Source organism: Balaenoptera physalus, assembly GCF_965194825.1.
Source record: "Balaenoptera physalus genome assembly, chromosome: 5".
NCBI classification, from domain to species: domain Eukaryota; kingdom Metazoa; phylum Chordata; class Mammalia; order Artiodactyla; family Balaenopteridae; genus Balaenoptera; species Balaenoptera physalus.
In genome coordinates, this window is record NC_138884.1 from 6,883,436 (window position 1) to 6,906,891 (window position 23,456).

Below are 23,456 nucleotides of genomic sequence, written 5' to 3' on the forward strand. Positions count from 1 at the left end.
AATTAATGCAGTGCCAATTTTTCCTTCTTTCAGTGACTTACCTACGGCATTTCTTTGAATCTATGATGCCATAGAATGTAAGTTGCAATGTTATTTTATGGACCACTAACAAAGAAAAAAATCCTTCCAGTAAAGCAATGACATACAGTCAATTGTAAATGAATCTTAAAGTTAGAGAACTAAAATGTTTTTAAAAGTCCTCATCTTAGGACCAATAAAATACAGTAGGTAAAGAGCTTGACTAAATTGGTTAGTACAATCAGTCAATACGATCACTTTATTCAACTCTTTTTGAGAGAATTAACTTAGCAGAAAAAAGTGACAATTAATTTACTTAAAATGTTAGTATACAAGTATATAGACAATTCAATTATCTTCCTTGTGTAGAAGACACCAAATACTATTTATGGATTCGCTCTTGATTTAAAATGGGAATGCACTTCAAGAAAGTTCTCATTTGGTTACATAGGCTACAAATTTAGAGCTTTTTTTATACAACTCTGTCAGAATAGATTCCATACGACCAGTACCTTAAAATTACTTAGTAAATATTCAGACATTTTCCTGCAGATTTCATCCTGTTTGACACCCTTTAGACATTCAACAAACGTGTAATGTTATTTGACAAAAGTGTAATGTTGTGTATTTATTGCATGGTATAATGGAAAGAACTTTGCTATTATTATTTTTGATGATAATTATTTTCACTCCCTTCTTAGGTGTAGGCATAGCTGGTGAGAAGGGCAAGTATGAATGCCACCACTGACCTTCCTCCATCCATGACAAACATCCTGCCCACCTCACTCCCCCCGACCCCAACCCTGAAATCTCAGGCTTGACATCAGACCCCATCTCAACATGAGCAGATCAGACTTGGCCCCATGATGTAAAGCTATTTCCCATCCTGAGATGGGACAATATTTCCCAAAGACAGGAGAAAGATTCCTTATGTGCACCTAAATAATATGACAGATGGGCACAGAGGTGGTGAGAAGTGTTGCCGGGTATCACTTTGCTTAGGTAACTATCCCTTATTCATCCCTTTATTTAAGATCTAGCTGTTGCTTTTCTTTCCCCAGATACATATAAATCTAGAAAGAGGTTATATAGCCAAATATGGTCTGTGGTATAACCCGATCCTTCTCATCCTAAGAGACTGCTTAGCTGCCACTCTCTGCTAGTATAGTATGTTGGTGGAAATTACTCAGCTGTGCAGGTTATTGCAACTACAAATTCAAAACCTCAGTTGAGCCTTAAACGTCACTCAGAAATTCTCAGGCTTGGGTGACTCCCAATTCCTTTCCTCTTAGAAGATATTTCAAATAGCCACCCCTCTCCCCAGCCTCCCACCTCATACCCTCAGCCTCAGTGGATTCCTCCTTCCTTCTGAAGGGAGTAAAAGCCATAGGGTATTTTTTTTTTTTACTGAAATATAGTTGATTTACAATGTTATGTTAGTTTCAGGTATACAGCAAAGTGATTCAGATATATATATATACGTTTTCAGAATATTTTCCCTTACAGGTTATTACAAAATATTGAGTATCATTCCCTGTGCTATATAGTAGGTCCTTATTGATTATCTGTTTTATCTATTTTATATACAGTAGTATGCATGTGTTAACCCCAAACTCCTAATTTATCCCTAACCCCCTTTCCCCTTTGGCAACCATAAATTTGTTTTCTATGTCTGTGGGCCAATTTCTGTTTTGTAAATAAGTTCAGTTGTATCTTTTTTTTTTTTTAGATTCCACATATAAGTGATATCATATGATATTTGTCTTTCTCTGTGTGGCTTACTTCACGTAGTATGATAATCTCTAGGTCCATCTGCATTGCAAAAATAGAGCTACCACATGATCCTGCAATCCCACTCCTGGGCATATATCCGGAGAAAACCATAATTTCAAAAGATACATGCACCCCAATGTCATAGCAGCACTATTTACAGTAACCAAGACATGGAAGCAACCTAAATGTTCACAGACAGATATAAGGATAAAGAAGATGTGGTACATATATACAATGGAACACTACTCAGCCATAAAAAAGAATGAAATAATGCCATTAGCCATAGGGTATTTATTCCCTTTCCTGTCCCTCATTTTGGCAATGGATCCTCCAGCCCAGCTGACCCAGTCTCCAGGCACTGAGTCGCACCAGCCCACGGCGTTTTCCCAGCTGATGCCCCAAGTGCCATGTGACAGAGACAAGCCATCGCCGTTGTGCTCTCCTGAGGTGCTGACCCACTCAATCCGTGAGCATAGAGTCCGTGAGTTTTTGGTTTTCCATTAAGTTCTGGGAAGTTTTCTACACAACGATAACATAACAAAAATACCTGTTTATTTGACAATTCATTTTTCTTGGCTCAACACTGAAAACAAAAACAACAAGACAAAATTGCTCACTCTTCCTCACTGTAACTCCGTCACCCTTGTCATAGCTTCTCTATCTGCCTTCTCTGTCCTGATCGCTCCTCCGAGAATAAGGCACATTTCCTGTCCTCTCATTGCTTCTCATATGGCCCACTGGAACCTGCTTCTGCCAGGGAAAACAATGACTAAACCGGTGGATACAATTCAGACTTTAATTCTTTATGTTGCATTTGACTCTCTTGACCATCCTCTCCTGGAATCGTCTTTTCCTTTGACTTCACTAACTACATTTCAGATGGTTTTCTTTCCTTACTGGCTGTTTCTCAGTCTTCTTCCCAAGGATCTGCTGTCTCCATCTCCTCCTTAGGTGATTTGCTCCCTAGGATACTGTTATGATCAATCGGCCAGAGATGGCCCCTGTGTATTAGCCTAAAATGGTCCCCATATTGTTTACTTCTTCACAGCTGGCAGGACACAAATGCCGGATTGCATCAACCTCAAATTCTCACAAATCTAATTGCTTTATATGCAGTCCAAATAAATATATTTTTAGTTATTTAGAGCCTACCTACTTTATACACTCTGAGAAACTGCACCAAACATCTGTTAACCATGGATAAGACAAATCCTGTAGCCATAAAAGACACCTATCCAATGCTGCCCTTCAGAGCTCTCTGACCCAAGTCTCCCCACCTTGCCACTGAGTGGTGTCACCTAGACACTAAGAGTCCCTCTGTTTTCTCCTCCCCGGGGATTCCCTTGTCCCATCCCCCTTCTGAATGGTAGCTCATACTACTGTCTCTGGAAGGTCTCTTTCTGGGAGAAACTTCCCTGTCATGCAAGCCTGTCCAGGACCACCCAAATAAAACTTGTGTGTCCTGCCTTTCGTGGTCCTGTCTCTTCCCTGATCAGCCCTGAAATTCCCAAGTTTACCAGAGACCTCATTCTTAATCTTCTCCCTTTTTTCACTTTCAAACATAATCATACCCTCTGCCATCACTGACACGCTTGTACATCTGTAACCTTAAATCTCCATGTAAAGTGCAGACCTCTCCCAGGTTTCCTTGGCAAATGTGCTTCACAGCTGGTGGACCCAATACAAACCAGTGTCATCATCTCTACACCTCAAGCCGGAACCTGAGGATCATCCCAGTATTTCCCTCTCTCACACCCTCAAATTCAACTGGTCTCAAATTCATTGGATGAGTTGGGAATCGGTCACACATTCCCACTGATTTCACAGCATAATATCTCTCAAATGTGTTCTTTTATATCCATCAAGCTCTAGCTAATTCTCTACTCAATGGTCTCTCTGCCACCAACTTCTGTCATGGTCATCCAGTGAAGTCACCGCCCAGCTTAAATCATCTAGTTTCTCTCCAGATCCTTCAAGAAAAGTGCGAACAATGTCCTTGTGAACCAACCTTTTCAGTAGCATCCTCTACCCATTCCCACACAGACTTCAGTCAAACTGAACTACCTGAAGGTCTCTGAATATTACTCTCTATCACCTTCATGTTTCCCCCCACTTCTTACTTGCCCATCCCCTCCATCTGCTGGTTTAACTTTCACCAATTCTTCAAACTTCAGTTCAAGTATCTTCTCAACTACAAAGCCCTCTCTAATGTCTATCTCTCCATCTCCCCAAATCACCCCACAGGCTGAGTTTGTATTTATATTCCTGTTTTTATTCCTACTAGTCTCTGAGTTTATTTCTAACACAGAATTTATCACACTATATTGCAGTCAGTTATGTATTTGCACAGCTACACTGGGATCTCTGGAAGCCAGTGATTATTTTTTTTCACCTCTTAAAGCTTAGAGCCTAGAATAATATCTGGCATATCATAAGATACTGAAAACAGGTTTGTTGAGGGATTGAAGAACAAGAAATAAGATAGGACTATATAAATTATAAACATCACAAATCAAGCCCATTTGTTCATCTCAAACATTAAAAAATATCTTTAGCATTTGTAGCTATGATGGATTATTGTTATTTTTATACATATGCATAACACATGTATATATTTATACATATTACTCTTATACTCCTCTTGATTCTTATATTTTGGATTTTCTTATGTGTTGAATTCTGCTTTCCCCATTCAGTGTAAGCTTGAGTAATGGACCTCACTGCCTTTGAAAATGCATGTAATGTCTAGTAGAGAATATGTCTCATATATTTTTCTACCTGCTGAATAACATACTTTTAAAAGCTGAATTACCTATGAGCATAAGAGTAAGAATATGGTAACAGATGCAGTTTTAAAGAGCATATTATTCAACCATATCTGCTTTTGATTCTGAACTTATGCTTTGAACATTTCTCTAAACATCCTTTTTAAAGACTATTAAAAACAAACTGACATACCAAAAATAAATAAACTGTTTCCCTTTCATTTCCATTTAAATATAGCAAAGCTATATTTAGCTTTATAACTAGATTTAATTTTTTAACCTTGAAAAATTAGCTAAGAAATGAAAATTTATCTTAAGATGATACTGAGGTGATATTTATCAACAACACTTTTTGTGTGGAGTTTTAACCTACAGAAGGGAAGAATATATGACCTATGTATGAATTTGTATGATAGAATATTGTGTCTCCAAAGGAATCCATGTTCTCTTCCTTTATATATTTTGTAATAAAAATTTTAAATAATGTAATTAGATATAGAATGATTTGCTTTAAGACACCCACAACTTTTAAAAAGAATGAATTAAATATCATTATATAGTTATTACTAGCTGCAGGGAAGAGAATGTACACTAATAATGGGAAACATTATCAACAATATTTCTTTCTTCTTTTTCTTCCTCCTAATATGGAGGGTAAACAAACAATGTTTATCACCATTAAATTTTTCTGAAGATCCAAAAAAGTTATTTTTCTACCCATATATCTGTAATATGTGTTTGTTAATGGCATAAAGTCATAGGTTTTCAGAGCTAGAAGGGGGCTCCAGATCTGCTAGTCAAAATATTTTGTTTTACAGACAAAGAAAGTAAGGACTAAAAAGATCAAGTGCTTTGTCTAAAGCCACACCATTAATTTGGGATAAAACCTGGCTGCAATCCAGGTGTTTTGACAAACTACCATTATACAAATACGTATGTGATATTTGATTATATAACTATATATGTGGGTATCACACATAAGTGTGTATATATTTTTAACATGAAAAAATTACTTTAGAAAAAGAATTGGAATCAGTCACTGCTTTATAGTGAATGCTTTAATCATTAGGGCATCAAAGAGAAAGAGAAAGTTTTGCTTAAGTACCACAGTGTTGGTCAGAAGAAGGCAATGAAATGTTTATAGTTCTCCCTTAGCACTTCAAAATTATGATTGAATTCCCTGGAAAAAATGACTCTATGCACGCAAATACTTTAGGTTAACTTATTTTAAAAAAATATCTTCTGTTACTTAAAAAATTGCTTGTATTTCACAATTATAAGTTAGTTCCTTGTTTTAAGTCCTAAATATTGATTATATAACAAATTATTATGATTCCAGAGAAATCAATGCAGCAATGATCATCATAAAAATATTTGTAACACACAGAGATGGCCCTTTCCATACCTTTTAAGAATTAAAGATTTAAATTTATCATGGTAGAAACAGTGGACAAAGAAATGTTTACTCTTCGTGAGTATAACAAAAAGCTTCAGAGGAAAAGAATGCAACAACTAAAATAATATTTTCTTTAGTTTATTCACTCCCACTATAACTAATATTCGAGATCACATATCATTTGAGATTACATCAAAGCACTTTAGTAACTGGCCTCCACAAATGGTAGCTGTTATTAAAATGCAGCAATAACTTTGATAAAAACAACAGACATTCCTCAGAGAAATGTTACCCCAGGCATTGTCTGGAGAGTGTTTTATTATTCAATAATTTGTCTTAGGAGTTACCTAGCAATTTTAAGTTTTACCTTTATAGATATGCTTCCTTCCATAACTGATAAAGAACCACGAGAACTGGACAATAGCCAGTTTAATTTTGTAACACACATAAAACCCGACTTAATTTCCCAAATGAGCATTTTGCAAATAGTGAGAGGGAAAAATACATAGAGCAGAGGTGGGCATTACTATTTTTGTTCCCGTGGTGGTACTTCCTGTGTTTGAATGTCACTCCATCAAATAGAAACGAAATTATTATGTTCTATAAAGAGTGATGATGAGTCTTGAGTCCCTCCTGGGAAATTTGAAGATAAAAACACAGTTATCTTTGTATTTTCTTCTTTATGTAGCATATTGTTGGAATTTTTCAACTTGACAATTTTTTCAAAAAAAAAAAAAATCCTAACAATGTGTTCACTCCATGTACAGCAAGCGTGTATTTAAAGAAGAAATTCTGACTCCCCTTTTGAGGCCTGCATGGTTGTGTGCGTGGTGAGAAGAGAAATGGTGGGTTAACCAAAATCTTCACCTCAAAAATATGGCGGCCTTTTATTTTTACTCTAATAATGATAGTTACTTCAAACCTAAATGCATATCATCGAAAGAAAAACCCCAAATCGGTGGAAAAGAAAAAACTACAATTCATCTTGTATTTTTGATATACAAAAGCTTGTAGCATAGCCTAGTTGTATTTGTTTTTGGAAGCTAGTGTTAGGGCTCAGGGTGGGCCACCCCAAAATACGCCATGATGGCATATTGGTTACTTCGAATTAAAGTTACTTAAGAAATGACCAGTGCAATAGGGACACTCTGACCCTCCTTTCTGTCTCTCTTAAGGCAGCAAAGAAATCTCCCATGTGAAAGGGGCTGTCCCTGCGTCTGGAGGTGGAAGGACACCCTCACTACCAGAGATCCGGAATTTGGCCGAGAAGTCTGTATAAACAAAGCGTGTTACTTCTTTACTTTACTACCCCAAGCGCAAACTCTGTTGAGATTCCTTACTAATTAAGCACCCAAAGCCTAAATTCCCTTGTCCTGTCAATTCCTCACAAATTTATTGTTTCTTTGTCTAAAAACTGTAAAAGCTGCTTGCTTTGGCCACTTCTTAGGTCTCATTTCTATGAGACCTCCCTGCATATGAATTAAAATTTGTTTATTTTTCTCCTGTTAATCTGTCTTGTGTCCATTTTATTATTAGTCCAGTCACAAGAACTCCGGGAGGGGACAGGGGGAAATTTCCCCCTCCCAAACAATAGTCACAATGGGGTTCGTTTGGAAGTTGTTTTAAAGCCAATATGTCCTAGAAGTAGGCGTGTATTGTAACTGTACAGGGTATGGGAGGGTAGAAATTTATGTGGTAGGTGTGGTGCTTTACTGTACAGATGCTGGAGTTAAGAAAGTCTAAGAACCAAGCTTTCTTTTCTCCCCAGGCACTGCTTCTTGACACTTCCATCTTTCCTTTCACCCACTGCAGAATCCCATGGGCCTTCTCAGAATGCCTATTGTGCTAAGACAGCGATGAATGAAATAGGAAGTTTATATACTTGGGTATTTAAAGCTCTTGGATGACTCTGGCTGATACAACAACAATCTATACAGGTGCCCTGAGTATCAAATACTAAAATTCAGCAGAAAAGGGCCACAGGAATTTTTTCTCTGGCTTCTGGGGTAACAGCTAGCATTTACTGCCCCCAGAAATTAGATTTACAAGTAGTGTCACTCCTAAGGGATACAGTCCTCTGCAGTTTAGAGAGGGCTAGTCCCACACGATTGCACTCCTCACCACACACACCGTGCTGTGACTGTCACATAGCCATCTTTAGCTTTAAAGTGTACAATAAACACACCCCTTCTCAGTCTCGGCTATAGTCAAAGACATATGGACCTCTCCCTGTTACACAAACAAACTTGGGTTCACTTGCCCGCGGGCAGTAAAGCCAATCGACTGACACTGGGTTGTGGTGAAGGAAAGTGCAGCGTTTACTGCAGGCGCCAAGCAAGGGCAACAGGCAGCTCACGCTCAGAAGACCCCAGCTCCCCGATGGCTTTCGGGGAAGGGGTTTTAAGGGCTGTGTGAAGGAGGGGGCGGCAGGGTGTGTGATCCGCTCATGCACAGTTCTCGGATTGGTTGACATCAAGGTGAAGTTTCAAGCATCATCAACCTTTTGGTTTCAACCGGTCTAGAGTCTAAGGGCTTGTGCTCAGCAGTTTTCATCTGGGGATCTGCTTCCTGTAAAAACAACTGAGGAATGTGTGCGGGGCCTTTATCTGTATCTTTCAGGGAACTGGGAGTTCGGTGATTTTGCTGTGGCTGGTTTGTGGTCTGAATTTGTCACCAGTTTCTCCACCCAACACTATTCTTTGTTTCTGCATGTTCACGTTCCCAATCATTAACTCTGGAGCAGCCTTTAGAGATTCAAGGGAGGCTCCAGAGACTAAAGCAAAAGCCTCTTACTTCAAACGACAGGGACCCAGGGGCTTGTGCACGGTTTCATCCCAATCTCTCTTGCCTCTTCTTTTTTCTCTCTCCCTCCCTCCCTGTCTCACGCGCGCGCGCGCGCGCGCGCACACACACACACACACACACACAGAGAGAGAGAGAGAAAAGCATTAAGCACCTGACAACTAATAACTAAAAATAAGGCAAACCTGCGCGATACAGATTTGGACGCCCTGGGGATGGAAATCACGTTGAGCAGAAAAGGAGGACAAGTTCTCTTTGCTTGGGACTTTTTAGCCTATGACAACTCTTTTCATCCCAGCCCTCTTCAGCTGCCACGCGCAGGCTGGGAAGCGTGGGCTGGCTCCAGCCTCCCGGGCCCCGCGCCCACGCCTGGTCCCCGCGGCGCCCGCCGGAACCGCGTGCCTACTGCGCCCGAGCGCCTCCGCCACCCCGCGTCCCCGCAGGTCGGGCCGACCCCCGCCCAGACGCCCCCCCGCCGCCCTCCGGAAGGTGCGAGAAAGACCAGCGCGCTGCTTTGGTTTGGTTTTTATTATTATTTTTCGAACAAAGAGAAAACCTGGGCCTTGCGGCGTTCCCCGGGCGCCCACGCCGGCCGCGGACCCCGACTTCCCTGCGCGGCCTCGGCGGGCCCGGCCCGGGAGACGGGGTGCCGGGGGCTGCCGCCTCTCCCCGGCCCACGCGGAGGTAGGGGGCGCCCTGGGCGGGCTCGGGGAGCAGTCGTGTGCCCGGGCGCCCCCTGCCCCCGTCCCCGCCGCCGCCGGGCGCACGAGCGGCCGCCATCCCGGGAGCCGGGGCGCCCCGAGGTACGGGAAGGGCCGGGGCTGGAAGCGGGGGGTCCGGGCGACTTCGGCGCGCGGAGGGAGAGCGGAGGGACCCGGCGGGGCTCCCGTGCGGCGCAGGAGCCCCCCGGGTGGGCGCGCGGAGCTGAGCCGGAGGAGCGTGTCGGGGGTCCCGCCGGAGCCGGGGCGGGGAGGACGCAGCCTCCGGGGAGGGCGAGCCCGCGGCGGCCCGGCGGCGTCCGGGGCTGGGGTCCCGGGGCGTCGAGCACCTGCCCCGCCGCCCGCGGATGCCCGGGACCCCGAAGCGGCGCGCCCGGGTCTGCGCTCCGGGGACACATCCCTGCGCCTCGAATCCCGACCCCGGGGATTCATCCCCGAGCTTGCGGACCTTTCGGTTACCCTTTAAAGGGACCGAACCACCGCGTTGGATCGAAGCCCAGAGACTTTCTGAGAGATCGTGGAAATTGCCTAAGGCGCTCTCAGCGGAATTTGCAGCCCGAATGAAATTTTAAATTTCAGGTTTCTCAAGGGAAGAGAAACTCTACTGTTAGACATGGGAAGAGAGGGTGGCTGTGCCTGCGTGTTTATCAGCTGAGCGGAGCAGTATTTCTTTCCGATTCAAATTTGGCCAGATTCTGGCTTTAAAAATAAATCGTGGGAATATTTTAGAACGTGGAATCTCGCCATTGTTCCAGCATCACAGCAAAGTAGGCAATAGATGGTATGTTATCATTGCTGGAGGGAAAAAAAATTACATGGATTTTATTCTTTTGTGTGATTGGCATCTTTTTTGAGATGAAAGATGTGCATTTACATAAGGCAGGTAAAGATCCTAACAAAGGGACCTTACTTAAATGTGCACGCTTAGTCCTTCATCGTCCTGAGTTCCTGCAGTTCTTTTTTAAGAACTATCTATTCAACATACTTAAAGTCTATTCACGAGATTTCATTTCTCTTGGTGTCACATATAGATCAATTTTTATAAACAATTACAATATAACAAAATTACAATGTCTTTACAAGACATTGCTTTTTTAAAAACAGTCACCACAGTTTAACCAGGAAATTTTTTTTTGTCACTTCTACTCTGAGGATTAAAGCTTGGTGTTTCAGCCTAGGAATTCTGAGGGTAGAGGGGTTAAAACTAGATATAAAAGAGAAAAACAAAATCTCGTAATTAGGCACCACAAAGGTTTCACACAGTCAATATCAGATTTCTTCTAAAATAATATTTCATTTTAAAAACATTCTCTATTTCATAATTTCTCTAGTGATCTGAGATGAAGTTCACATTTAACATTATTTTTTATTAATTATAAAATATTTATGTTGCATAAAATTGTACAACGTTCATTATGACACTTGTTGCAAAACAGATCATTATTAAAGAGATTTACATTTCCATTATAGGCTTCCTTATTGTACTTTTCAGGAAAAAAGGACGTCAAGGGCTAAGTTGAAGGAAAGAAATCCTGTGTGCTTTTTTTCCCTTTCCTTAAACTTCTGGTGTCATTTCAGCAATCTTCACAGCATTTCTACCATCTCAAGATGGATCTTCTTGAGAAGATTCCATCTCAAGAAACCACTTTCTAAGTTCATCCATAAGAAGCAACTCCTCACCCGTTAAAGTTTTATCATGAAATTATAGCAATTCAGTCACATCTTCAGGCTCCATGTCTAATTCTAGTTCTCTTGCTGTTTCCACCACATCTGCAGTTCCTTCCTTCACTGAAGTCTTGACCCCTCATAGTCATCCATGACGGTTGAAATCAACTTCTTCCAAACCCGTGGTCATGTTGATATGTTGACCTGTTCTCATGAATCACAAATATTCTTAATGGCATCTAGAATGGTGAATCCTTTCCAGAAGTTTTTCAATTGACTTTGCCCAAATCCATCAGAGGAATCACTGTCTATGGCAGCTCAAGCCTTACAAAAATGTGTTTCTTAAATAATAAGACTTGAAAGTCGAAATTACTCCTTGATCTGTGGGCTGCAGAATGGATGTCGTGTCAGCGGGCAAGAAAACAACATCAATCTCTTACATCTTCGTCAGAGCTCTTGGTTGACCAGGTGCATTGTCAACGAGCAGTACTATTTTGAAAGGAATCCTTTTTTCTAAGCAGTAGGTCTCAACAGTGGGCTTAAAATATTCAGTAAACCCTATTGTCAACAGATGTGCTGTTATCTAGGCTTTGTTGTTCTGTATATAGAGCACAGGTAGAGTAGATTGATCCTAATTCTTCAAGGCCCTAGGATTTTCAGAATAGTAAATGAGCTTTGGCTCAACGTAAAGTCACTGGCTGCATTAGCCCCTAACAAGAGGGTCAGCCTGTCCTTTGAAGCTTTGAAGCCAGGTATCAACTTCTCCTCTCTAGCTATGAAAGTCCTAGATGGCATCTTCCAATATAAGACTGTTTACTCTACATTGAAAATCTGTTCTTTCGTGTATCCACCTTCAGAAGTACCTTAGCTAGAGCTTCTGGGTAACTTAATGTAGCTTGTATATCAGCACTTGCTGCTTCACCTTGCACTTTTCTGTTATGGAAACGGCTTCTTTCCTTAAATCTCATGAACCTCTGCTGGCTTCAGACTTTTCTTCCAGCGTCCTCACCTCTCTCAGCCTTCACAGAATTGAAGAGAGTTAGGGTCTGGCTCTGGATGAGGCTTTGGCTTAAGGGAATGTTGTCACTGGTTTGATCTTTTATCCAGACCACTAAAACTTCCTCCGTATCAGCAATAAGGCTGTTTCTCTTTCTTATCACTCATGTATTAACTGGAGTAGCACTTTTAATTTCCTTCAAGAACTGTTCCTTTGCATTCACAACTTGGCTAACAGTTTGGTGCAAGAGGCTTAGCTTTTAGCCTATCTCGCTTCTGACGTGCCTTGCTTACTGAGCTTAATCGTTTCTAGCTTTTGATTTAAAGTGAGAGACATGAAACTCTTCCTTTTCATTTGAACACTTAGAGGCCATTGTAGGATTAACAACTGGCCAGATTGCAATACTGTTGTGTCTCAGGGAACAGGGAGGCCCAAGGAGAGGGAGAGAGATGGGGGCATGGCCAGTCAGTGGAACTGTCAGAACACACACAACGTTTACGGGTTAAGTTGTCATCTTACACGGGGAAGTTTGTGGTGCCCCAAACCACTACAGTAGTACATCAGAGATCACTGATCACGTATCAACATACCAAATAAAATAATAATGACAAATTTGAAATATCGAGAGAATTACTGAAGTGTGACACAGAGACACGAAGTGAGCAAAGGCTGTTGGAAAAATGGTGCTGATAGACTTGCTCTACACAGGATTGCCCCAAACCTTCAACTGGTAAAAAACACAATAAGTGAAACAAAGTGAAGAACTTTAAAATGAGGCCTCCTTGTAATTTAAAATTGTAAAGTGGTAAATCATCACAATTGTTTATGTAGGTACTCTTCATTTTGTTTTGGGACCATCTGAAACCTTGTCTACTTTCAGTGGTTCTCATATATGTATATATGTACAGACACACACACACACACACACACACATATATATATATACACATATATATACGTATATACACATATAGTTATACTTTACCCTGAATTTGCCCATATTCCCAGGATGATTCATTTCTGTTATTTTAAAGCTGGAAAAATTAAACTACTTTTCTAAAATTATTAAGTAACAGATACTTACTTAGCATCCACTATGTGTAACATACTCTATTAAGCATCATTAAAATTATGAACGTAATTAAAACATTTTTCCTTCTCTCCATTAGAGTCTAGCAGAGAGAACTGACCATGCATTGGAGGCACTCTGAGTTTTAGACTCAGAACCACATTCTTTCTATTACCACCAATTGTGCTGCATAGCCTCTTAGGATTGTTCCCAAAAAGTGAGTCCAGAGAAGAATAACTAAGCTATATATATATACACAAGGATCGTGGTAAGAAACAGCTTGTACAGATTATGAGTGTAAATAGGATTCTGAACAAGCGAGGTGGAGCCAGGGTGTCATCATATCTCAGGAAATGAGATGAGAAAGCCAGTCTGGGCTTTGATTAGGGGCTCACTGAGCTGTCCAGGGGAGTGGCAGGAAGGCCATTGACTGATGGCCTTATGATGAGTGGGATGAATCAGTAACCCTGGTGAGTCACTTTGGTACCAGTTATCTTTTTTAATTTGAGGCAACATCAGTGTAAATTGTCAGTTAGAGCCTAAGAATAAATGAATAAGATCCTGAGCTTTTGAATTCATTTATCTTTAAAGGGATGTATTGATAATTAGCTTTCAGAAATTCAATCAACATAAAATCGGTTATAGAAGTTGTGAAAAACTTAAACTTTTAAATTTTCTTATAGCACAGAAATGCTTATATCATCCCATTTGAAAATTGCTATATATAAACTTAAAGTTATTTATGATGAATGTGTGTACACAGTAAGATTTTCTACTTGGAAATTTATTGGACCAGGACCTGTAATTCCCTTATAAATTGAAGATAATAAGGTTTACTATTAATTTAAATATATATGTATTTTTATAGTTTTAAGTATAATTACCCAACTATAGATCTAGAAACAGGTTGATAAACATACACTGATATGTAGTGAAAATGCCTTTTTAAACTATATATATATCAGGATCTCTATAACAAGGTATACTCATCAGAATTAACAAACTGTTGCTGTCCTGAGTATGCTGTAGGATATTCTTGTTTAAAAAAAATGGAAGTGCTTGCTTTTTTAAAGGGGAGAAAACATTCCTTTTGCCTCTTCTTGATATATTATAGGCAGTTGTGTACTTCATTAGGCAATACTGCCAGATCTCTAATATGTAACAGTAAATAAGTAACATCAGCAGAGTCAAGAGGGTGGACCGGGAAGACGCAGCGTTCACGTCTGCACACAACTAGGGCACCTACCCGGCCCTGCTGGGGGACCACGGACACCTAAGGGGACGGGAGGAACCCCCGAGCGACTGGGTAGGATGAGGTGGGGAAGGAAGGGGGGAGGAGAACTTGAGGCAGGATGGGACCGGCACCCTTGAGGGGCAGCTGGGGGAGGGGAGGGGGTCCCACGCCCAGAGGGGGAATGGGGGAGACCCTCGGGAGGGCAGCGTTCCCCCTGCCCACTTGGACCCCAGGGAGCCTGCTGAGGTCCCGAGCCTGATCTGCCCAACCGGGCCCCCTCCAGCCGCCGGGTCCTGTGGGAGTGGGAGGGAGGGGGGAGGAAAAGTAAAGGTTGGATGGACAGGACTGGTGCCCCTGAGGGGCGGCTGGGGGAGGGACGGGGTTCCCACGACCGGAAGGGCCCACCCACAGTTAGGGGATGAACAGGGATGGGGGAGACCCTCGGAAGAGCGGAGGAACAGAAGGGAGTGTGGTGAGTGCTTCCCCTGCCCACCTGGGCCCCAGAAAGCTTGCTGAGGTCCTGGGACTAGACCTCTGCCCTCGGAGGCTCCCTCCCACCACGCTGAGCCTAAGCCCCGCCCACACCCCCACCCAGGGCCTTACCTTGGAACTCCGAGCCGGGGTGAACTCCAAGGCACACCTTTCCCAGCAGCGCAGGTCCTGAGCCTGGGCCCTGACCCCCACCCTAAACCCCGCCCCTGGCTAAGCTCCTTCCCAAACTTAAGCCCCACCCCCCACAGCCCAAGCTTTTTCTGGTCTTTTTTTTTTTTTTTATGTTGTGGTTCTGTTTTACCTTGTTGTTAATTCGTTTATATTTTTATTTTTTCTGATAAGTTTTTTATTTTTCTAATTTTATTTTGCTCTTTATAATTTGTTATTGTTCTGCTCCTTTCGGCTCCTTTGAGGTTTCACCCACCTTTTTTTTTTTTCTGTTGTGGTTCTGTTTTACCTTGATGTAGTTGTTTCACTTATATTTTTATTTTTCCTTATATTTTTTTATTTTTCTAATTTTATTTTTTTTTTTATTCTTTGTTATTGTACTGCTTCTTTTTTTTTTTTTTCCTTTTCTTTTGCTGTGCTGCACGGCTTGTGGTAGCTTGGTTCTCAGGCCGAGGATCGGGTCTGAATTCCTCTGGTGGGAACACTGAGTCCAAACTGCTGGACTAACAGAGAACCTCAGATCCCAGGGAATATTAATCAGACTGAGGTCTCCCAGCAGTCCTCATATCGGCACCAAACTGGCTCTGCCCAACTGCCTGCAAATTCTAGTGCTGCATGCTTCAGGCCAAACAACCAGTAAGACAGGTATACAGCCCTACCTATCAAAAAAAAAAATGAAACGACTAAAAAATATGTTACAAACAAAGGAGCAAGGTAAAAAGCTACAAGAAAAAATAAATGAGGAGGAAATAGGCAACCTACCTGAAAAAGAATTAAGAGTAATGATAGTAAAAATGATACAAAATCTTGGAAATAGAATGGAGGCACGCATTCAGAAAATACAAGAAATGTTTAACATGGACCTAGAAGAACTAAAGAACAAACAAACAGTGATGGACAACACAATAACTGAAATGAAAAATACACTAGAAGGAATCAATAGTAGAATAACTGAGGGAGAAGAGCGAATAAGTGAGCTGGAAGGTAGGATGGTGGAAATAACTGCCAAGGAGCAGAATAAAGAAAAAATAATGGAAAGAATTGAAGACAATCTCAGAGACCTCTGGGACAACATTAAATGCAACAACATTCAAATTATAAGGGTCCCAGAAGAAGAAGAGAAAGAGAAAGCGTCTGAGAAAATATTTGAAGAGATTATAGTCGAAACTTCCCTAACATGGGAAAGGAAATCTCCACCCAAGTCCAGGAAGTGCAGAGAGTGCCATACAGGATAAACCCTAGAAGAAACACACCAAGACACATATTAATCAAACTAACAAATATTAAAGTCAAAGAAAATATATAAAAAGCAGCAAAGGAAAAGCAACAAATAACATACAAGGGAATCCCCATAAGGTTATCAGCTGATTTTTCAGCAAAAACTCTTCAGGCCAGAAGGAGTGGCAGGATATATTTAAAGTGATGAAAGGGAAAAATCTACAACCAAGATTACTCTACCAGCATGCATCTCATTCAGATTTGATGGAGAAATCAAAAGCTTTACAGACAAGCAAAAGCTAAGAGAATTCAGCACCACCAAACCAGCTTTATAACAAATGCTAAAGGAATTTCTCTAGGTGGGAAACACAAGAGAAGAAAAAGACCCACAAAAACAAACACAAATCTATTAAGAAAATGGTAATAAGAACATACATATCAATAATCATCTTCAATATAGAACGTTTAATGCTCCAACCAAAAGACATACACTGGCTGAAAGGATACAAAAACAAGACCCATATATATGCTGTCTACAAGAGACCCACTTTAGACCTAGGGACACATACAGACTGAAAGTGAGGGGATGGTAAAAGATATTCCATGCAAATGGAAATCACAAGAAACCTGGAGTAGCAATACTCATATAAGATAAAATAGACTTTAAGATAAAGACTGTTACAAGAGATAAGGAAAAACCCAAAATTAGTAGAAGGAAAGAAATCATAAAGATCAGAGCAGAAATAAATGAAATAGAAATGAAGAAACAATAGCAAAGATCAATAAAACTAAAAGTTGGTTCTTCGAGAAGATAACCATAATTGATAAACTTTTAGCCAGACTCATCAAGAAAAAAAAGGGAGAGGAGTCAGATCAATAAAATTAGAAATGAAAAAAGAGAAATTACAACTGACACCACAGAAATACAAAGGGTCATAAGAGCTACTACAAGCAACTATATGCCAATAAAATGGACAGTCTGGAAGAAATGGACAAATTCTTGGAAAGGTACAACTTTCCAAGACTGAACCAGGAAGAATTAGAAAATACAAACAGACTGATCACAAGTAATGAAAATGAAACGGTAATTAAAAATCAACAAACAAAAGTCCAGGACCAGATGGCTTCACAGGCGAATTCTATCAAACATTTAAAGAAGAGATAACACCTAACCTTCTCAAGCTCTTCCAAAAAATTGCAGAGGGAGGAACACTCTCAATCTCGTTCTATGAGGCCACCATCACCCTGATACCAAAATCAGACAAAGATATCACAAAAAAAGAAAATTACAGGCCAATATCACTAATGAACATAGACGCAAACTTCCTCAACAAGATACTAGCAAACAGAATCCAACACCACATTAAAAGGATCATACACCATGATCAAGTGGAATTTATCCCAGGGATGCAAGGATTCTTCAATATATGCAAATCAATAAATGTGATACACCATATAAACAAAGAATAAAAACCATATGATCATCTCAATGGATGCAGAAAAAGCTTTTGACAAAATTCAACAAACATTTATGATAAAAACTCTCCAGAAAGTGGGCAGAGAGGGAACCTACCTCAACATAATAAAAGCCATAAATGACAAACCCACAACAAACATCATTCTCAATGATGAAGAACTGAAAGTATTTCCTCTAAGATCAGGAACAAGTCAAGGATGTCCATTCTTGCCACTATTATTCAACATACCTTTGGAAGTCTTAGCCACAGCAATCAGAGAAGAAAAAGAAATAAAAGGAATACAAATTGGAAAAGAAGAAGTAAAACTGTCACTATTTGCCGATGACATGATACTATACATAGAAGATCCTAAAGATGTCACCAGAAAACTACTAGAACTAATCAATGAATTTGGTAAGGTTGCAGGATACAAAATTAATGCACAGAAATCTCTTGCATTCCTATACACTAACAGTGAAAGATCAAAAAGAGAAATTAAGGAAACACTCCCATTTACCACTGCAGCAAAAAGAATAAAATACCTGGGAATAAACCTACTTAAGGAAGCAAAAGACCTGTACTCAGAAAACTATAAAACACTGAAGACACAAATCAAAGATGACACAAACAGATGGAGATATATACCATGCTCCTGGATTGGGAGAATCAATATTGTGAAAACGACTATACTACCCAAAGCAATCTACAGGTTCAGTGCAATCCCTATCAAATTACCAGTGGCATTTTTCACAGAATTAGAACAAAAGATTTTACAATCTGTATGGAAACACAAAAGACCCCGAATAGGTAAAACAGTGTTAAGAAAGAAAAACGGAGCTGGAGGATTCAGGCTCCCTGACTTCAGACTATACTACAAAGCTACAGTAATCAAGACAGTATGGTACTGGCACAAAAACAGAAATATAGATCAATGGTACAGGATAGAAAGCCCAGAGATAAACCCACACACCTATGGTCACCTAATCTATGACAAAGAAGGCAAGAATATACAATGGAGAAAAGACAGCCTCTTCAATAAATGGTGCTGGGAAAACTGGACAGCTACATGTAAAAGAATGAAATTAGAGCACTACCTAACACCATACACAAAAATAAGCTCAAAATGGATTAAAGACTTAAATGTAAGACTGGACACTATAAATCTCTTAGAGGAAAACATAGGAAAAACACTCTTTGACATAAACCACAGCAAGATCTTTTATGGCCCACCTCCTAGAGTAATGAAAATAAAAACAAAAATAAGCAAATGGGACCTAATTAAACTTAAAAACTTTTACACAGCAAAGGAAACCATAAACAAGATGAAAAGACAGCCCACAGAATGGGGGAAAATGTTTGCAAATGAAACAATGGACAAAGGATGAATCTCCAAAATATACAAACAGCTCATGCAGCTCAATATCAAAAAAACAAACAACACAATCAAAAAATGGGCAGAAGACCTAAATAGACATTTCACCAAAGAAGACATATAGATGGGCAAGAGGCACATGAAAAGATATTCAGCATCACTAATTATTAGAGAAATGCAAATCAAAACTACAATGAGGTATGATCTCACACTGGTTAGAATGGCCATCATCAAAAAATCTACAAAGGGTGGAGTGGGTGTGGAGAAAAGGGAACCCTCTTGCACTGTTGGTGGGAATGTAAATTGATACAGCCACTGTAGAGAACAGTATGGAGGTTCCTTAAAATATTAAAAATAGAAATACCATATGACCCAGCAATACCACTACTGGGCATTTACCCTGAGAAAAACCATAATTCAAAAAGACACATGTACCCCAATGTTCATTGCAGCACTATTTACAATAGCCAGGACATGGAAACAACCTAAGGGTCCATGAGTGGCTAAAGAAGATGTGGTACATATATACAATAGACTATTACTCAGCCATAAAAATAAATGAAATTGGGTCATTTGTAGAGATGTGGATGGATCTAGTATCTGTCATACAGAGTGAAGTAAGTCAGAAAAAGAAAAACAAATATTGTGTATTAACGCATATATATGGAATGCTGAAAAATAGTACAGATGAACCTATTTGCAGGGCAGGAATCAAAACACAGAGGTAGAGAACAGACATGTGGACACAGAAGGGGAAGGGGAGGGTGGGATGAATTGGGAGATTAGGTTTGACCTAAATACACTTCCATGTGTAAACTAGATAGCTAGTGGGAACCTGCTGTATAGCACAGGGAGCTCAGCTTGGTGCTCTGTGATGACCTAGATGGGTGGGATGGGGGGGGGTGGGAGGGAGGTCCAAGAGGGAAGGGGGATATATGTATACATACAGCTGATTCACTTCACTGTACAGCAGAAACTAACACAACATTGTAAAGCAATTATACTCCAATTTAAAAAAAGTAAAAGTAATATCATTGTGGTATTAATATTACATTATTAATTTCCTTGAGGTGAAAAAACTTATTATGGGATGTTATATTAGTATCACTTCTACATTTAACTTTATGCCATGTTATCTTCCTTAAAAAATGTGAATTTATTTAATCTTTTTAATGCTGAAATCTACTTTCAATTTTTAAATTAAAAAATAAACAGGTAAATTTTGTTTTTAAAAACACCAGCAGCCAGCTGGTTAATGGCTTAATTCATGATAATCTGCACCTCTCAGAGGACTGAGAACTGATCATGAAATGATTTTGCCATCCAGAATTGTGTTCACATAGTCAACAATACCATGTGATAAACATTTATTGAGTGCCTACTCTATACATGTAGGTCATGGAATAGTGTTTCTACACTTGAGAAGCTCAAATCTGAAGATTATATGAACTGGATATATTTAGGATATTAGCTTTTTGTTTGAATTTCTCATTTCCCCATAAATATTTATTTTTGTTTGAATTTTTCATTTTCCCACATACATTTATTTAACACTTTCCATGGTGAAGTTACTGTGCCATGTTTTATGGTAGACACCACGGTGAGTAAAACACAGTTTCAGTTTTCCATTGCTTATATATAAATAAGGTATACTGGTTTTTATTATAATTACAGTGCAAAGCAAATTGTGTCATGTAGCATCAGACAGCTATAAACAGAAATACATGGGGTTCCGAAAGGAGATCACATCCAGTTGAACAGATAAAGGAACACTTTAGAGCAGGTGACTTTTAAGTTTGACCTTGACTGATGTAAGAGAAGAAGGAATGTTTAAGGTAAGATTATATGACTACAACATGTATCAGGTACCTTGACTGGAGAACAATATTAATTAGCTATTATAATCTTGAAGTTCTTATCCACATTTGTCTTTTCTGTCCCTTACATTATTTATACATAAATTTTTTTAAAAAGTTCTGCTATTTTAACACGAGTCAGCACACCATAGAAGTGATGATAGATTTAAACTTACTGTAATTGTTATTGGTTCACATTTGCACTGTACTTGTTGCCAGTTAAAGACTTCCCTAAACTTTTTAGTAAATGAATAAGGGACCAAATATAAATGGTACATTTAGTAAATGGTAATGGGACCAAATGGTAAAATGTTTCCTTCTCAATGGATTAATTCATAGTAGTGATGGAATTTTTTTTCAAGTTGCCAACTGATGTCTTTTTATTCCAAGCAGGAGAATAATATGGATTCAGAGCTCAAGGATTATTATAACAAGACACTTGCTGCAGAGAACAATACTGCTGCCACTCGGAATTCTGATTTCCCAGTCTGGGATGACTATAAAAGCAGTGTCGATGACTTGCAGTATTTTCTGATTGGACTCTATACATTTGTAAGTCTTCTTGGTTTTATGGGGAATCTACTTATTTTAATGGCTCTCATGAGGAAGCGAAATCAGAAGACAACGGTCAACTTCCTCATTGGGAATCTGGCCTTCTCCGATATCTTGGTTGTGCTGTTTTGCTCACCTTTCACACTGACCTCTGTCTTGCTGGATCAGTGGAAGTTTGGCAGAGTCATGTGTCACATTATGCCTTTCCTTCAGTGTGTGACAGTTCTGGTTTCCACTTTAATTTTAATATCAATCGCCATCGTCAGGTATCATATGATAAAACATCCTGTGTCTAATCATTTAACAGCAAACCATGGCTATTTCCTGATCGCCACTGTCTGGACACTAGGCTTTGCAATGTGTTCTCCCCTCCCAGTGTTTCACAGCCTTGTGGAACTTCAGGAGACGTTTGGTTCAGCGTTGCTCAGCAGCAGGTATTTATGTGTCGAGTCATGGCCATCCGATGCATACCGAATTGCTTTCACTATCTCTTTATTGCTTGTTCAGTATATTCTGCCCTTAGTTTGTCTAACTGTAAGTCATACCAGTGTCTGCAGGAGCATAAGCTGTGGATTGTCCAACCAAGAAAACCAGCTAGAAGAAAATGAGATGATCAACTTAACTCTCCATCCTTCCAAAAAGAGTGGGCCTCAGGTGAGGATCTCCAGCAGCCGGAAATGGAGCTATTCATTCATCAGAAAGCACAGAAGGAGGTACAGCAAGAAGACGGCATGCGTGCTGCCTGCTCCAGTGAGACCTCCTCCAGAGAACCGCTCAAGAAGGCTTCCAGAACACTTGGGCTCTGGGAAAAGTCAGCCCCCTTCATCCCGTAAGTTTATACCAGGGGTCCCCACTTGCTTTGAGGTGAAACCGGAAGAAAACTCAGATGTTCATGAGATGAGAGTAAACTGTTCGATCATGAGATTAAAAAAAAGATCTCGAAGTGTGTTCTACAGACTGACCGTCTTGATACTCGTGTTTGCAGTCAGCTGGATGCCTCTGCACCTTTTCCACGTGGTGACCGACTTTAACGACAGCCTCATTTCCAACAGGCACTTCAAGCTGGTGTATTGCATCTGTCACTTGCTAGGCATGACGTCCTGTTGTCTTAATCCAATTCTATATGGATTTCTTAATAATGGGATCAAAGCCGACTTAAGGTCCCTTATACGCTGTCTTCATATGTCATAATTCTCAGTGTTTTCCAAGGAAAGTACGAGTGTGGGGATCATCTAAAATATACTCACAGTAACTATGTATGTATAATCAACAAATTTTGTTAACTTACGGAATTTAATTTATGTGTAAGAGCTCTGGATTTGGATAGCAGTTCCTAATATATGGAAGATAATTTTAACATGTTATAATATGATAAATTCATTTAGTTGTATAAAGTCATTGTCAATCCAATCTGTAATTTCATTTTAAAGAGTAGTTATATTACCTTCCATTTCAGCTTGTCTTGTAAACCAATGAATTGTAAGTTCTTGTTTAAAATAAAAGTTATATTTAACCATTTCAGTATTTTTTGTTCAAAATTATAAGCAAAAATATGTCTCCTAAGACATTTAATTTCAGGTATGAGGAACATCTAATAATCTTCATTTTTACTTCACAGATTTCTTAATAGTTTCTGACAATACAGAAAACTTTAATATGACCAGCAAACCATAACTAAGTGACAGATATATGCCTAAGTCATAAATTAAATGTCAACATTGGGTACAGTTTTAGAACCTCTAAAGGAAAATGTTTATTTCCTATTATTGATGATTGGTCAAATTGTCAATTTATTCCCCACTATCCTAGTAATACACTGTTAATTTATCAAATAAAAATAGATTTTAAATCTTTTCTAGACTTACACCATGACATTAAACTATCAAATAAAAATTGTTTTCAT

General features: G+C 39.7%; 1 protein-coding gene across 5 annotated transcripts; it reads left to right on the forward strand.

Annotated features, from left to right (window-relative positions):
* Positions 1-2,310: 2,310 nt before the first annotated feature.
* NPY5R (neuropeptide Y receptor Y5) lies at positions 2,311-23,456 on the forward strand. Of its 5 annotated transcripts, XM_082461781.1 has the most exons (3): positions 2,311-9,243; positions 21,392-21,987; positions 22,102-23,456. In XM_082461781.1, exons 1-3 carry the CDS (start codon positions 9,031-9,033, stop codon positions 22,742-22,744), a joined length of 1,452 nt encoding a protein of 483 aa, XP_082317907.1. In that variant the 5' UTR covers positions 2,311-9,030; the 3' UTR covers positions 22,745-23,456. The 5 variants fall into 5 exon arrangements, with proteins under 5 accessions (XP_082317907.1, XP_082317905.1, XP_082317906.1 ...); XM_082461779.1 differs by having other exon boundaries at positions 21,392-23,456; XM_082461780.1 differs by having other exon boundaries at positions 21,395-23,456.

Bases quoted from the DNA above. Each gene is read 5' to 3' on its own strand.
- NPY5R (XM_082461779.1), top strand. From the start codon at position 9,031: ATGACAACTCTTTTCATCCCAGCCCTCTTCAGCTGCCACGCGCAGGCT. The intron at 9,244-21,391 runs GTGCGAGAAAGA...TTTTATTCCAAG, and splicing joins CCCCCGCCGCCCTCCGGAAG to CAGGAGAATAATATGGATTC.